Genomic DNA, 16301 nt, shown 5'->3' with positions numbered 1-16301 from the left:
TTTGTCACTAGCAGACTAATCGATAGTGGAAAAGGGGGATATAAACCGTAGTTAGTGATAATAGGATTATTTAGGAAACAATCAAACAACAAGTTAATTTAAAAATAACGTAAGTTTATTACATGTAATGAAATAAAAATATACTATGAACTTTTATTCTTTTACATGTATAACTGATTTCACATTTGCAGCCACAGACAATACACATCTTATCTGAATCAATTTGGTACTAACCGATTAATGATATCAAAAAAGTGATGAGACCACTGTCTCATCATCACCGCAACTATTGTTTCATTAAATTTTCAAATACAAGTAACAACAAATTAAAAAAGCAAGTCAATAGATAAAAATAATAATGCATTTGAAAATATATCGCGATTTGCGATTATGAATGCTACCAGAGTTACTAGACTATTACATAGAAAACACGACATTACAAAATCAATTTCTAGTTTAGAATTACAATATCGATTAATCATTCATAATAGCACATCGAGAACAAAAGCTGGGTGGACTTATGAAGCTCGAATAAATGTATGAAAAATATATAAAAAAAATAAACAAATTTACAGCTAAAAAATTTTTAAACGTTATTTCCTTATACCAAAATATATTATGGCTTGTTATCATTTCAAAGATATAATAAGTTCTATATTAATATATTTTTCGTGTTAAATTCTATCGTAGCCTAACTTAATTATACGACGATTGCAACACTTTGAGGATCGCAAAATGTCATTTCTAGAGATCTGTATTATATTCGTTTGTAATGCCTTTTCTGACCGCATCTTACGTAGAACTAGAAGAAAATTATGACAAAAACGCATGATTCAAACATTTCATCAGAAAAATCATTACAAATAGAGCCAAAACGATCATTGGCAGTAGTCTGCCGAGTCATCAAACTAAAAAAATGCTAAATATTTGGTAAAGCGACCGCTGAGTACAAAATGTGACGGACAAATTAACTAGATCGTCAATATGGAAAAGTGGCAAATTAAGATTTCAAAGTTCTAATTTCAAAATGTCAGGTTAAAGAGTTAAAAACCGTTGTGCTAAAGCAGATTATCAATTACACTAAGTACAGATAATATAACTCCCAACATTTTGCGGGCGAATTGACGTTCGTTAAACAATTAAAGAATCAATCACAGTAAGAGACGAACAATAGAAACTGATGAAGGAGCGATTATTAATATATTAAGTTAGATTTTTTTTATTTGACTCCATTGCTGTACAGTGTCATTGTTATTACATTGTTATTATAATTATTCATTTTTATAATATTTTGATTTTTTTTAATTACTGTTAATAATCGCTCTCCCCAAACTCACCATTTCTTTCAAGTCACGTGTACAGTGTTGCCATATAAAAACTACAACGTAGTCATAACGAGATGGACGAACGTACGACGTATTTATATATATATATATATATATATATATATATATATATATATATATATATATATAAAAAATTAACACTAATAAAAAATTAAATACCTATGAGATATAGCGATGACTGTAGTCCAACAATGGGCTCAAAGTTGATTTACGCTATGGGGGACAGATTAAAAAGATATTTACAAAATCACTCATCCGCTGTGTTGCCAGTATAATAGTTGAAGTGTAAAATATATATGTTCTTGCATTATTATTAAATTATACATATTTAAGCATTTCCATTAATTACATTACTCAGAATATTTCGAATACAGATAATAAATGTTCTTACAACGACTTATATTAATGTCACATTGATTTTCCAACTTTTTTATCGTGAACACCATTCTTATAATATTGCTAAGCGTAAAACGGACTTTACACATCACACAGTATAAGATACGAAGACGAAAAGAAAATATAAACTATACTTTATGGCAGTGACGTGTGTGTCCAATCAATACAAGCCATAGACAATTTAAAGGAAACCATTCACGATTCATTTTCTTATACAATGTTTTTTTATATTTAAAGCACTTTCGCCGTTTTATATTCTGAGCATAGATCTAGAATCCTAAAATTGGCATATTGTGGTCCACAGATAAAAAATAGACAGCGGACAGTAGATTATAAAACACTTATTGTTAAACAACATTATGTTACTACCTCGTCACAATTTTTTACGCAAGTATAACTAAAATTTTTTTAAAACTTATTCATCTAACGTCAGAAGGTAAAAACTAATAAACTCATTTCTAGAGATATGTAAGAGTTTTGAAATTTTTTTTTAAATTATGCTTTTGAATTTTTTTTTTTAAATTTCCCTTTTTTTAAATGGTTGAGGTAGTAAGATAATTTCCTTTTGTCAACGGGCGCCCTGCGTTTTTGGAAAGTGTATATTTTTTAATATTGAGGTTATTTATATTTATTATTACTACTGTCTATAATACAAGGTAATTAAGTCCATAGATAATATAAAGTTCAAGGGTACTCAAGAACAATAATTAACTAACGTTAGTTAGAAAACATTAAAAAGTATATATACTAGAACAGTGAACGCACAACCGTAATTGAATACCTTTTTTTACAAAAGATAAACAAATTTGAATTTTCACCAATTGTTTAGAATAATTTCAGACATACGTCAATGGAAATGCCTGATGTTTTAAAATGGCTGCCATACTTTTAATTATGGGCGTAGGAACATACGGGGCAGAAAGTCCGGGCCCACCCCAGAATTTTTGCTAACCATAAATTTGCCATAAAAAAAACGTTTACACAAACATATGTTTAAAGCTAAAAATCCAGGTCCCCCAGAAAATATCTTTAAATACGACCATGCTTTTAATGAGTATTTCATTTAAAAAAAACTTTTTATTCATTCATTTAACTGGTTTTACACATTTTTGGCATTCGATTAAATACCAAAAACTTGTAAAAGCAACAAAAAATTGCCTAAGATATAAATTTTATAAATTCAATAGCAAAGTGAAATAATGAATAACATAAGTTGGTAAATTTTTGAATCCTCGTTCGTGTAAAATATTAATTTGTAATTGAGCATTTAATTTTTTCAAGATCAGTAAAGTACAGCAGCCGCTACAGACAAAAAAAAATAAAAAATCCGACATTGACAGACAAACAACATTAATTATACTCATCAAACAACCCTACAATTCTCAATCGATTAACCATCAAAAACACGACCGAGGGCGCCCAAAAAAAAATCGACAAAACTTTTAGCAAACATATTCCGTGCGTTATAACTCCATGTCGTGGGCTTCGTCATCACTGAACTCCGACATTGATGATTCTGTGTCGGAGTTGGCGCCGTTTTGTTTTGACGCGGCGCCGACGCCCGTGATGGCGTCCTTTTCTAATAGAGCCTCCTCTGTTGCGAACCTACGGACGTAGTCTGGATCGGTGTGATCCAAATGTTATTTGATAAAGTTATTGTTAACAATAATAATTCACAATAAGATAAAGGGTTAAGTAATTTATAATAGGCGCGGGTTCAAAGTCCCATAATATTTTACATGGAATTTCAATGTTGATTCATAAAATAAAATTTATAATTAAAATATAGTAGAGCCGTGGGTATCTGAGAAGCGTTTTGCAGCTCGATGTCTAATATATCTATCTAAGATATATGTAAGATTCCCTATAGTATTGAATTTTTTGTATATTATAATAAACCAGTGTTCACATGTTGAGCGAAGCGAGCATCAATTGTTTTCTAAACTCAATTATAGTTACATATCTATAGCAGGCGCCTAGTGTTACCCAGAGGAGACAAACATTTTGTTACATGTAACCCTATGTGGAAGTTTGTTACTTGATTATTGCTCAAGTACATTGAATTTTTAGAAATTATTTTCGTCTAAAACCACAAACCATCTTGTGATCATATCTATATGTTTGCAAATTTTCATCTCAATCGGTCAAACCGTTTGGGAGCCTATTGGTGACAAAGAGTGTAAAAAGTCTCCAGTAGAGCGCTCTGCTCGCTTCGCTCGATATGAGTAACGCGTAATAAAAAAAACATTAACATCCAACATTATATTACGCATTATACTTAATAATATTTGATGATTTTTTTTTATTTACCGTGATAGGCACAATGAGTTTACAATAAACTAACTAACGTGCTTAGGTGGTTTGGAAAAGTGAAGGTTAGTGGTAGGAGAGGCAAGGAGGCGCCACCCACCACATCTGTCAAAATGAACTTAAAAAAAACAAACTGTCAAACTCACCTGATACCTTCTTCTTGTACTCCTCAGGCTTGTGCAGGTACATGGCGGCCGCGTCGCCGTTGAGCGGGTCTATGGGGTTGGGGTAGGTCAGCAGCTGGGGCAGGAACGATTCAAATATGTTTGATAGATCTGCGAAGTTGTAAGTCACTCATGATTTTTTATCTAGTGTTAAGACACTGCGTTTATTAGGCATCTTCAAATTGGCTGTAGAGTATCGGAATTTAACGCCGAGCTTTATTTTGGTATAAGAGCGCACATATGAAAATAATCAATTTCTCTGCATGAGAATTCATCGAAAAAACTCAACACCCTCGTGTTCGGACGCTGTGCTTCTGAACTACAAAGATTTGTATTTATATTATGTAGTATGTTAGAGACATTTATGAGGTTTGAAAAAATATCAATGTTCTTGTGCTAATAAAGGTTTCTCTTTACGTCCTGGCACAGTAAAACTAAGGTTGTGGGTTCAAATCTCACTTGGGGAAATGAAATATTTAAAATATTAACTTCATCTTCACTCTGGTGTCGAGGCAAATCACGCGTTGAGTTCCGCCATTCAACACGCAATGCCTCCAGAAATTGAGGAACGGAAGTGTCTTAATGGCAACGTGAGTGTTAACGCTAGGTTAACGGGTTACAGCGTAAAGCTAAAATCAACAACTATACGTACAGCACAGGTTTGCCGTATTTTGTGGGAAACAGAAAATCTAATGAAACATCATATGATCCTCTCCTTAATGCATATTTTTACTGCTTTATGCTCCTTAGAAGTGAATTAGTCTAGTAAAACCTAGATTTTCTTAACTTCATGATGTGTCCCGAATATAGCAAGGTAGGCAAATGAAAACTATTATGAAGAGAGTCCGTTCCCGTTGTCTTTCTTAACATTAAGGTCAGAGGGACCTTCTTCTATTCTAGAGGGAGAGTACACTATATGCGGGAACTTACCATACAAAGCTGTCCAAGCCTGATTTATAACGTCCAAACACACTGTGCCGGATACTTCATCAATGTTCGGATGGTACACTTTGTTCATGAAACCGATCGACGGGGATTTGAAGGGGTAGTGGTCGGGGAGGTGCACACGGACCCGCCACACACCACCCTCGTAGGGGGCTGAAATTTGAAAGAAAGTTTATTCATTTTTATTTGGGACCGTCGCGTCGTGGCGCAGAGGGACCGCGTCAAGCTGTTAACACAACAACATTAGGACATTTAAAAATAAATGGCCATTTGAAAATAATCTAATAATAATAGATTAGAGAAAGAGAATAATCTAAGAATAAAATAAAAAGAGAATAATCTAAGAATAAAATATCTTAACCGCTGACCTTATAGTTCGTATAACATCGCCAATCTTTACTAAGAGTTTATTTAGTTGAATACGCCAATCTCAGGAACTTCTTGTTCTAATTGAATAAGTATGGTCTTCCCTTAATAATTACTGACGCGGGCGAAGCCGCATGTAAAAGTCAACACAAAGTAAGCAAGCGAGCAAGTATCTAAATATCAAAAATAAATAATTTATTTCGGATCATTTACCCAATGGAGCGTCCATTTTCTCCATATTTAAAGCGAAAAATAGGAAAGTACGTTTAAATTCCAAGTAATAACGGATTTTTTAAGAATATTTCAAATTTCAATACACAAAACTATAAGACAATCGAAAAACCTTCTATCTAGCGTATATGGTCGTAGTTACAATGATTTTGCATTGTAACCACGACCTCGCAAATAAGCTCCTTGATCTCGGAAATCGTATCCTCGACCTCCGACGCGCGCGACGCGGTGGACAGGTGGACAGTGACAATTAGATATTATTAAACAATGCTCCGTCGATAACACTAATTGCTAAGACAATAATTGATTTATCACAAAGTACAGTTGTTACGGAGAGCGGAGGGGGCATATTTTTATTTCGAACAATAAATAGTCAATCGGGAATCCTAAACACTACCCGCTCAATTATCCAACCAAACCTAACTTAACAGGATTTATACTTCTTTAGAAAGGAATATAGGTAACTTGGAGAGGAAGACTGTAATGACCCAGCGGCACAAGGTCTTTATAAGCGCGACCTTTATTGGTTGGACGACCATCTAGAGGAATTCTCAGTCGCTTTGCTAAACCACAATATCTTAACCCTAGGTTCTCGTCAAAAACATCGTGTAGCTGCTAAAATATAATAAAATTATATTATTCTTTAGAAAAACACGTTATAAAAAATAAAAAAACTGCTGGAGAAAGTCTATATTAATAATATTCATATCGCAACGTACTAATCTACTTCTATCTGTTGACAGAATATTTTAGCACGTTAAAACTGTATCCACTGCGTAAATTATTTTAAAAAACCGATTTAAAGCTGTCAAATTATCATAAAGTTCGTTTTACACAAAGGTAAAGTTATTTATGATACTAGCGTATTTACGAAATATCTACTCCCGAGCTACGCAATAGTGATATTGCGTAGGTACTTAATGGCAAAAATGAATTTATTCACAAAATTTTTTCATACAATTAAAATTTACACATTGGCGAGGTCGTGGGTTCAAATCTCGCTCAGCACATTGACCAGTCAGTGGTCAAAAATAGTACAAGTTTTACATAACAATAAAACTTGTATTATTGTGGAGAGACGATGCACAGCATCTGTGAGAGAGGGCGCTGTATACTTCCCTTTGATTATCCAATGATTTTCACTTCCGGTTGCTGTCTTCGACCAATCAGCGATCGCCGGAAGTCACGTGGTCTCAGGTGGTAGGGCGCCGGAACGTATAATAGGCGACACTACGCTTCTTACCTCATAGCAGATTCTCACCAGGAGCCTTAAAATGATGCTGTGCATCGTCTCTCCACAATAATACAAGTTTTATTGTTATGTAAAACTTGTACTATTATTTGGGATGTGACGATGCACAGCATCTGTGAGAGACGTGTTTATAACTCCTGGTGACCACGCACGACGCTATGTGATCTAAATCAGAATGATTGTATAAACTGATTCTGATACATTCAGATAAATTGATCTGTAAAACCACAAAAAACATGAGTAACATTGTTTTATTTATAAGCAAATTGTTAATTGCTTAATTTTTTAATTCAATTAATAATCGCTCTGCCGGAAGCTGAGCCAAAATAATCTAACTTCAATTATTAGATTTACTTATAATTTGCATACAAACAAATTTTAAAAGATGATCCGCAACTCGCTGATAAGCATGAGTAGGAAAGGAAGCTCGCATAACCGTCTAAATAATAAAGCTAGACGTGCTCACTTCTTTTGATAATAATTTAATAACCTGTTTATATAAGTATTCATTATTATTCATGAAGCCCTTGCGTAGCCTCACCTCTAAGTTACACAACAAAATTGTTACCTTTTGTAGCCTGTTTCCGGTGGTCTAGCTAGTTTCTTAATGTAGAACTTAGAAAAACATTTTTCTTAGGATGACACCACCGTCTCTAGAGCGTAATTTTCGACAGGTCACCTGTTTCACCAAAATATTTCTAAACGAGATATGATGTTATAAGTACGAGCAGGATCGAAATGACAATGAAAATGTCGTCCGATCTATTGGAAACCATCTCCGGCTCAGACAGCGGGTCGTAGATAGAACCGGCAACCAACTCCATACTTCCTTTTTTAACAACTATAATAAATTTATAGTAAGTAGACGCGTTCTAGAGTGGACACCACGCCTTGGCAAGCGTAATTAAAGACCGTCTTCCCGCTAGATGGGGTGACGATGTCCGCAAGGTGGCGGCAACGGCCGGATGCAGAGAGCCGAAGATAGAGCCCAGCGGCGCGCCATTGGAGAGGCCCACGTCCAGCAGTGGACGAGGACAGGCTGATGATGATGATGATGAAGTAGTTAGTCAAGTTAATTTTTACCTTGTAATTGATGCCATTAGTACAACATATTTATAACACTAGAGTATTTAATAGAATGCTCTATAAAATATTATGTACTTAGCCCAATAATATATTCTTATACTGGTCAAACCTTTGAACGCATTTGTAAAATTTAAGACTTGATTTCATTATCACATACTTTGAGTATTACAACTTCACAAAAGCATCAGTGAATGCTTACCCGATCCACAACCAGACCGACAATTCATGATATGAATGTCCTATCTGCTACTTAGGTACGGTTTTGAAGCAAACTGTACTTGATATACGATGCGTTAGAAAATGTGAGTTTATGAGCTCATTAGTTTTTCAACAAAATTCAGGCCGACTAATGATTATATCATTCTTCGAAGTGTAATAAAGTTATAAGTAATTGATACTACTATACATTCACATATAAAGGTATCAATTTTATAATATTTCAATTATCGCTTCTTAGCTGTATTTTAGAACTACAATAGTTCACTCTCTGAAATTCGCTTTTAGGAGCAACTTCACAGTGTCAAAATATACGATTTAAATACAGATGCACTCAATTTAAACGTCCGACTTCCCCGGACTTAATGATGTCGTAGACATCCAACATGCTCTCCGCCATATTGGAGTTGTGACTACGTGTATACCTCGCTAGCCAGGTTCAGTTTATGCAAAATTCATGGCAATATGCGGCGGAATATCTACGTTACGCACGTGGATATCGTCAAGGTATATATGTAACTACCTTTACACAGCCCTCATGTCCCATGAAGACGATTATTTTCATTAGCTTTCCTCAGCTTTGGAACCAAAGTTACAAAAAACGAATGCAACTTCTTGATAGTCTTTTTGCAATATTATTGTGTATCATACTTTGTCGTATCCAACAACTTAGTAATAAAAGGTTGTCGTCTGTAATTCTCGCATTTCATATTCTGTCATATCTAACAACTTCAGTAATAAGCCGCTCAACTGGCGGCTTTAATTTGGTCTTGATTTGCCTTCTGAATTATTTAGCTGCCTTCTTTTCCTCCTTCTCCTGCTTCTTACTCTTGCTAGATGCAAATTTTACTTCTTTTTCCAAATACTAACATCAGTAGCCGTCGCATTTTCTAGCTGGATTCTTTTCTTCTAGATGGATTATAGATTTCTCCCACTACATCAGCTTCAATTCTGATGGCTACTCGAATGCACCACAGGGATGTACGGTATCTATTATATAGTACGTCAGCTATAAAATACTTTTGCCGCGGCACTCGCGGGGATGTGCACTCACTTGCACGAGGGTAATGCCAAATTAGCCCAAAGAAACTTTTGGCGACTTTTTATAATACTTGAACCCGCTATTTTAGTTTTTTAATTTAGTTTTGACACATTGCTTCTTTTTATCCATTACTCAACCATCCATATCCTATTGGTTTGCTTTATCAGTTGTAGAACGTGAGTCGAACTATTTTCTATCCTTGCTTTCTCGAACCGCTTGAAAATTCTTATTGGATAAAGCCAGAGACGATATGGAGAATGCTCATTATTAAGTCGAAAAGAGTTTTCAGAGCCCCCAAACCATCTACACCCGTTTCCGATATACCCATAGGCAGCCTCCGTATTTCTTAACACCATGTATACAGGAAGATACGGTTACATTTAAATAAAATTATTAACAATCATGCAACACCTTGTACTAAGTTCTGGGCTTGTGTTACCCGTCGGCGGGTTCTCACTCCATACTTCCGATATCCGGTATGCACTGATACTTGACAATTGCTAATGTATAATTAAACGTGCTAGAGTTTCATACTCAACGCATGCTTCTCAATTTTTGATGCATGTACGGTTGACGAAGGTCTAACTGCTTCAAATAATCTTGGAAAAGGATTATTGGTGGCATGGAGGTAAATGGCTAGATGCATTCCCGCGATTAAACCGGGAAGGGCCTACGGAGCCCAAACCATCAGCCACTGCCTCCGATACGCTCAGAGGCAGCCTCCTTATAACTGCCCCCCTCCCGTACAATTGAGAGCATTAAAATAGTACCGAGCTTTTTTAAATTCTAATGTACGGATAAATGCACTTTAAATAGTTGGACATACCTTATGTCAAGTAATAGCCCGAGTCCCTCTTAAGGCAACTAAGATAAGGCGACTGGCTAGAACTTTTGCCGAAGAGGCCATACAGAAGATCCCGTGATTGCTAAATACTATGGAGCCCATTGCTAAATGTTATGACGTTCACAGCGATGGCAGTAACCATGAATAAGCAGCAAATCCACAATTCTTTTATCCTCACTCCTCCAGGATTGAGAAAATGAACCTCCGATATTCCGTGTTTGAAACACTTTTCCTGCCAGGAGGCTTTGAAATTGTCTTCGAATCCTTGTGTCTAATTCTTCCGAGTATTCGCCTGCAATTGTCAAAAGAAGCCAAAAGAAACTCCCACGCAGATTTATCCATTGTTATTCGTTAACTCGCTTAGGATACGCTCCCAGCGATTATAACATTTCAACAACGTTAGTAATTATCCTATTACAAATAAATAAAAAAGATTTATCTAAAAATAGACAGACTTATATATGTCGCAGAATAAGGTGGTTGGGACCGGAGCTTGTTCCAATCCCATTTCTGATTGTCATCGATCGGTGTCACGTCAGAGTGACAGGCAACGCCATCTGGTTTTGACAACTGGCAACTATTAAATAATCCGCTTCCCTGATATATATTAGGAGAACAGAATTTTTTATATATTTGATAACTCGCTCAGGATACGCTCCTAACGAATTTATCGTATTTAAATGAAGGTAGTATATTAATGGATAATACAACTAAGTAAACTCGGTGAAAACCGATTTATTTAGTAAACTCCGTTTACATCGCATGACATTATGCCGAGAGCGTTAAACAAGCGATGAGTCCTCTTGCTTTTTGCAATGCCCGTTAGTTGAATAAAATTGGGCCATAACTGCTGAAAATCTGAGACATATACCTAAACTTATTGTAGGTTATAACACAGCCGTGTTCGGTAAGCTCAGAATCCACTACAGTATTGGTATATATAATACCAAGCAATTACATGCATGTAGATACTTGTTACACAAGAGATTCAAATGACTCACCCGTTGTCCAGTTTGTTACCTTTGAATTTCACAAAAGCAAATTCTCTTGATGAGGATGAACATCTTTGCTGGAGTCCTTTCCAGGAGTAGGCCCGATATAGAAATCCGGTTCACGATGTGAAGAAATTCCACCTCCAACACTACACTTACCACAGCACTTTCACTTTTAAACGATGTTACTCTGATGGGAAATAACGACGCTATGTGGTAAGAAGCGTAGTGTCGCCTATTATACGTTCCGGCGCCCTACCACCTGAGACCACGTGACTTCCGGCGATCGAATCAAAGGGAAGTATACAGCGCCCTCTCTCACAGATGCTGTGCATCGTCACATCCCAAATAATATAAAATATATTTAGTTTCTTGTGGTCCATTAAAAAATGTGCCATTAGATAAGACTATGGAATATATAGATAAAAGTAAAATTTAATGATAATTATATGCATACAATTAATATAATTTTATTTCATTAATATATTATTATATATATGTATATTGTTAGCGTACTCGTGTAAAAGTGGGTAGTTTTAGGTGAAAAAGACAATAAAAGCAGTGGAATTGTGTAAAACGGGAACAGTCGCTTGTCGGCGGAAGCCCTGATTGGAAGGTATGTAGTGTGTAGTGTTGTTATTTAGGGATACATGTCACTTATTGTAATTACGTGGAACCTCTGTCCGAGTACGTTAAAAACATATAGACGGTGTGTATTTTTTTTTATATGTATCCCGCATATAGCAGGGTAAGCAGAGAAAACCTAGTGTTACGACACTCCGTACCCCACTTTCGGACGTCTTTTGGAGGCACTGCGTGTTGAGTAGCAGAACTCAACACCGCTCTTTGCCTCGTTACCATAGCTAGGAAATGAATACATTTTAAATATTTTATTTCCACGAGTAGCCGTGTTTTAATAAAAAAACCGACCAATTGTGCGTCAGACTCGTTCCGTACCATTGCTTATAAAACCGACATAAAAATCTTGTCTGTTCTATAGGAGCCGCCTTATATCTGATAGTATTTTGTCTTTTAGCTCGTATCATCGGTGGCGCGCGGTTAGGGTACGGAACCCTAAGACTGATTATATAAGAACAGCTAAACAAATATATTAATAACTTTAACGTCGCTGAAGAGGTAAACGTTTAAAATTAAACTCGGAAAGTTTATTTTTATAAACTATCACATGAAGTAAGGTTTTCCCGTAGGCACAGGGAATCCTAGTTTCCGCCCAATTTTACAGACATTGTTTGTTGAATGGCGGAACTCGACGCGGCACAAAACGAAGAAATGAAAATATAAATTTAAATAAACATTTCATTTCCTCCAGTAAAATATATCATAATGTATAATACCTATAGATATTATACATTACGTACCTATATATTTAGTTTTGTAGAATACAATAAATATAGAATATTCATATATTTTTATACTCACTGCCAGGAGGTCCGAAGAACTTTACGCAGAACTCGTTGAGACCCCCTAATATTGTGACCTCATGCTTACTTTCAATGCTGATTATGTAATTAAGGAAAATTTTACAATAATAATATTACTAAAATTAAAAAATACGCAGAAATTAAAATAACACGGAACAATAATACAATTTTATATCTGTAGTGTGTATGTATTTTAAATGTATGTTCTACTGACAACAAACCGTCGTTATTTAAAAAAAAAAACAAAGTGCGGCGTTGAGTCACGCAATTTAAGAGAGGGACGGAGAACCGAATCGGTGTATGCTGGTGAAAGCAGGTTATAGATAAAAATATATTCATTAGGGTTCCATACCTTTTAAGGCAAAAAGAACCCTTATAAGAACACTTTGTTGTCTGTCTATCTGTCAAGAGCCTTTATCACAGTAAGTCTCAGTTATATAATTATGTTCAAATCATATACTCAGATCTATGGTCCCTTGATTTCCTGAAAAAATCGTATTTCTACATTTACTTAAAAAACTATATGGCAAAATTAATAGGGTCCTTCTGGATGACCTAGAATATTGAAATTTGGCAGCTAGCATCTACAGGTACTTAGTATTAGTATAGGAAAAAATCTGAAAACTATACATTTGTGGTTAAATCTAAAAAATAATTGCCTTAAGAGGCTAGTTATGCTAGTTCAAGTAGAGAGGTATCAGATGGGAGGGCCAAGGTAACCTTGAATTTCAGAAAGACATTCAATTTTTGTACGGAACCCTCGGTGGGTGGTTTTTTTTTAATGAAATTGGGGGAAAATGGAGAATAAAGCTACCACTACTTATCTGTGTATCCCACAAGTATTAAATTTTTTTTTTATTAATACCAAGATTAAATCAAATTTTATTTGAATAAGATTAGACACATCCAAAACATTTGAGCTTTGATTATAAATCTAGTTTAAAATAATAATAAGTATAACATATTAATATTATTTTCAACTAGATTTGTAATCTAAGCTAAGCTATTCATGATACTATGTACACATTCACAACTATTTACTATGATGATTTGTACAAAAACAGTAACATATAGAATTTCTCTTTTATGGCTTTTTCTAATGGATATTTAAGTTAGAGATTGTATAGAAATAGTTTATTACACCATTGTGACCCAAGCTAAGTACATACACTGGCTATGGGTTCATTTCCCACTTACTCATATCCCTGGTCTGGATTACTATTTCTGCTTGGATGAATAATAAAGAATCCATCTTTTAGTTCTTTCTGTTTATTCATATGCACAGCACAGCCGAAAGATAACAAAAAAATACATTATGTAGATTATTTCTATTTTGCATTATATTAAGGACACTAGTGGACCCGGACGCGGCTACGCCTGCTTAAACTATTAGAATATTTTCGCGTCAGTCATACTCGTACTATGCCGCCCGAAGGCTAGGTCATTTCGAATCAGTGACATCTCCTTAATTATTTATTAGAATGCTATACAGTAAACTATAATTTCAATCTAGATAAAATGTTAAGAGTGACTATTATATTTATTTCCATAAGGATGAATGTCAAAACGTCGCGGTAGCGGTCGCGTAGCAACGACGGTTGTTATTAACATGGCAGAATAAATTGCATGTCAAATTAGAATGTACTTTAAAATATATTAGTATATATGTGTAATGTAATGTTATATAGCCTATAGCACTTCTGAAGAATGCAGCTTTCATACAAAACAAAAACAATGAAAATCGGACCAGTAGATCCAGAGGTCTTAGCGTTCAAACAAACAAACAAACAAACTCTTCCGCTTTATTATATTAGTATAGATAAGACTAAAACTGGTAAATGTTTGTGATTGAACCTATAATTACCTAAATAATTATATATAATAATTACCTACACTAACCTAAATTAAAACTAAACTAAACTAAAAAAAAATTACTGAATCAAAATATTTTAAAAATATGACAGTTTTCCACTTGTCATAACTATTTCTGATAAGGCTTATCAACAAAAAAGTCGACATAGTGTGAGAATCCATTTGACTGGTGTTTTTTTTTACCATGACAAGCAAAAATGTGATTTACATATTTTTTTAGTATAATGAAATAGGGGAATGACCCCACCTATTAGCGTTTTTTTTAATGTTTTTGTACATGTATACACATTGGGTAGACAAAAAGAACCTAGTAGTTAGAAAAACCATCCTTCTATGAAGTCAGATGCTGTACCACTGTGCCATTGTGGCACATAAAACAAAGCTACAAAAATTTAAGAGAAGTAAATAGAAAAAATAGTTGTGAGTTCAATTTCCACTCATTCTTTTATAGCTTTATGCATCTTGTAGGCTATAGAACCTAAGTTAAGACAGTCTTTCATTTGAACAAAGTTCATGACTTATGATTGTTCTCTTAAGAAGAAAAACTTAAATAATGGGCAAAATTGTTTTGAAAATTTTAAAAATATATAATTATATTTTGCTTCTGGATATATTGTTTTAAATTTTTTAAAGAACTTACCAATAGTGCAAAATATTAATTAAAGTAATCTTTGTAGGTACATTTTAACCCATAATAATTTTTTTTAAGCCAAATAAAATCTATAATTATAATGTTGTAGATAAGAAATAGATTTTAATATAAGAAAATTAGCTAATGGCTCACTACACACTTATTACATATTAATAAAAAAAATATTTGAAGTCCACCACTTTGTTATATTATTTTAAATTTTAAATATTTTCTTTATTTGTAATTTAAAATCCAATGCATTGCTATTTATGTCTACTGATGTTACTAGTATTTGGCAAAACACCAAAACTACTATGAACAACGTCATTTAAAACAAGTATCAAATATTTAATTGAACATAAGTATGAAATTGTTTTTGTGTATGACATCATAAAGGACCTTTTCAACAATGGAACAATAACATGCAACCTTTGCATACTAATAAAAAAATACTATTGATTATTACAATGCATCTGTTTATTATTATCTCAAAGGGAATGAATTAAGGTATACTTCTTAATAGCTTATGGCAATGAAGTTAGAAAAATGCGCAATTGAGACCGTGGCCTACATACAAATTACGAAATATTACAATCTAAATACACGGAAGAACACCGTTCGCTAACATTAACGTATCGTGCTTATCTATGTGTTATATATAGAAACGTATATCGACAGACCTACACAAAGCACCATTGATAAGCCCTTCAAAGCTTATTTTCTAAATAAAATACGTAGCATACGTTCAAACGGGAGCTCATTATCGTCGGTAGAGTAAAGCGTTAATACACAAACGACCCGTATCGATTTTGTATTGGGTCGTGACAATCAGCTGATGGGCTACCTACTTATTTACATGGAGGCCCAGCGCAGTACTACTTGTATGGAATATTATAACAAAGGATACAGTTTTATGACGTCCGTGTCCATGCGACGTTTCCCAGCGCTCGGTGACGACATCTTAGTGATCTATTGCTAATAAATCACTGTATCGAACACGAACACTAGCACAAACCCCACACTCGACGCAGCGAGATAATTTTTTCGTCCACCAGCAGCAGTCAGAAAAATAACATTGTAGAAAAACAATGGACACACACCATAGACTAATATTCGAAGGTGATGTGTAATGACGTCTGTGTTGCCGTCAATAAATAAATATCTCT

General features: G+C 34.5%; 1 protein-coding gene across 1 annotated transcript; it reads right to left on the bottom strand.

Annotated features, from left to right (window-relative positions):
* Positions 1 to 93: 93 nt before the first annotated feature.
* UbcE2H (ubiquitin conjugating enzyme E2H) lies at positions 94 to 16258 on the bottom strand. The gene is made up of 5 exons (XM_085201823.1): positions 16043 to 16258; positions 12631 to 12707; positions 5147 to 5314; positions 4199 to 4327; positions 94 to 3360 (listed from the first exon to the last, which is right to left on the bottom strand). The coding sequence occupies exons 1-5, from the start codon at positions 16093 to 16095 to the stop codon at positions 3206 to 3208; spliced, it is 582 nt and encodes a 193-aa protein (XP_085057949.1). The 5' UTR covers positions 16096 to 16258; the 3' UTR covers positions 94 to 3205.
* Between the last annotated feature and the right edge of the window lie 43 nt (positions 16259 to 16301).

Source organism: Heliconius melpomene, chromosome 18, assembly GCF_056956725.1.
Source record: "Heliconius melpomene rosina isolate 202511_hmr_F chromosome 18, ASM5695672v1, whole genome shotgun sequence".
Classification (NCBI taxonomy): Eukaryota; Metazoa; Arthropoda; class Insecta; order Lepidoptera; family Nymphalidae; genus Heliconius; species Heliconius melpomene.
The sequence above is the reverse complement of the archived record's forward strand: the minus strand, read 5'-3'. Positions and strand labels throughout refer to the sequence as shown.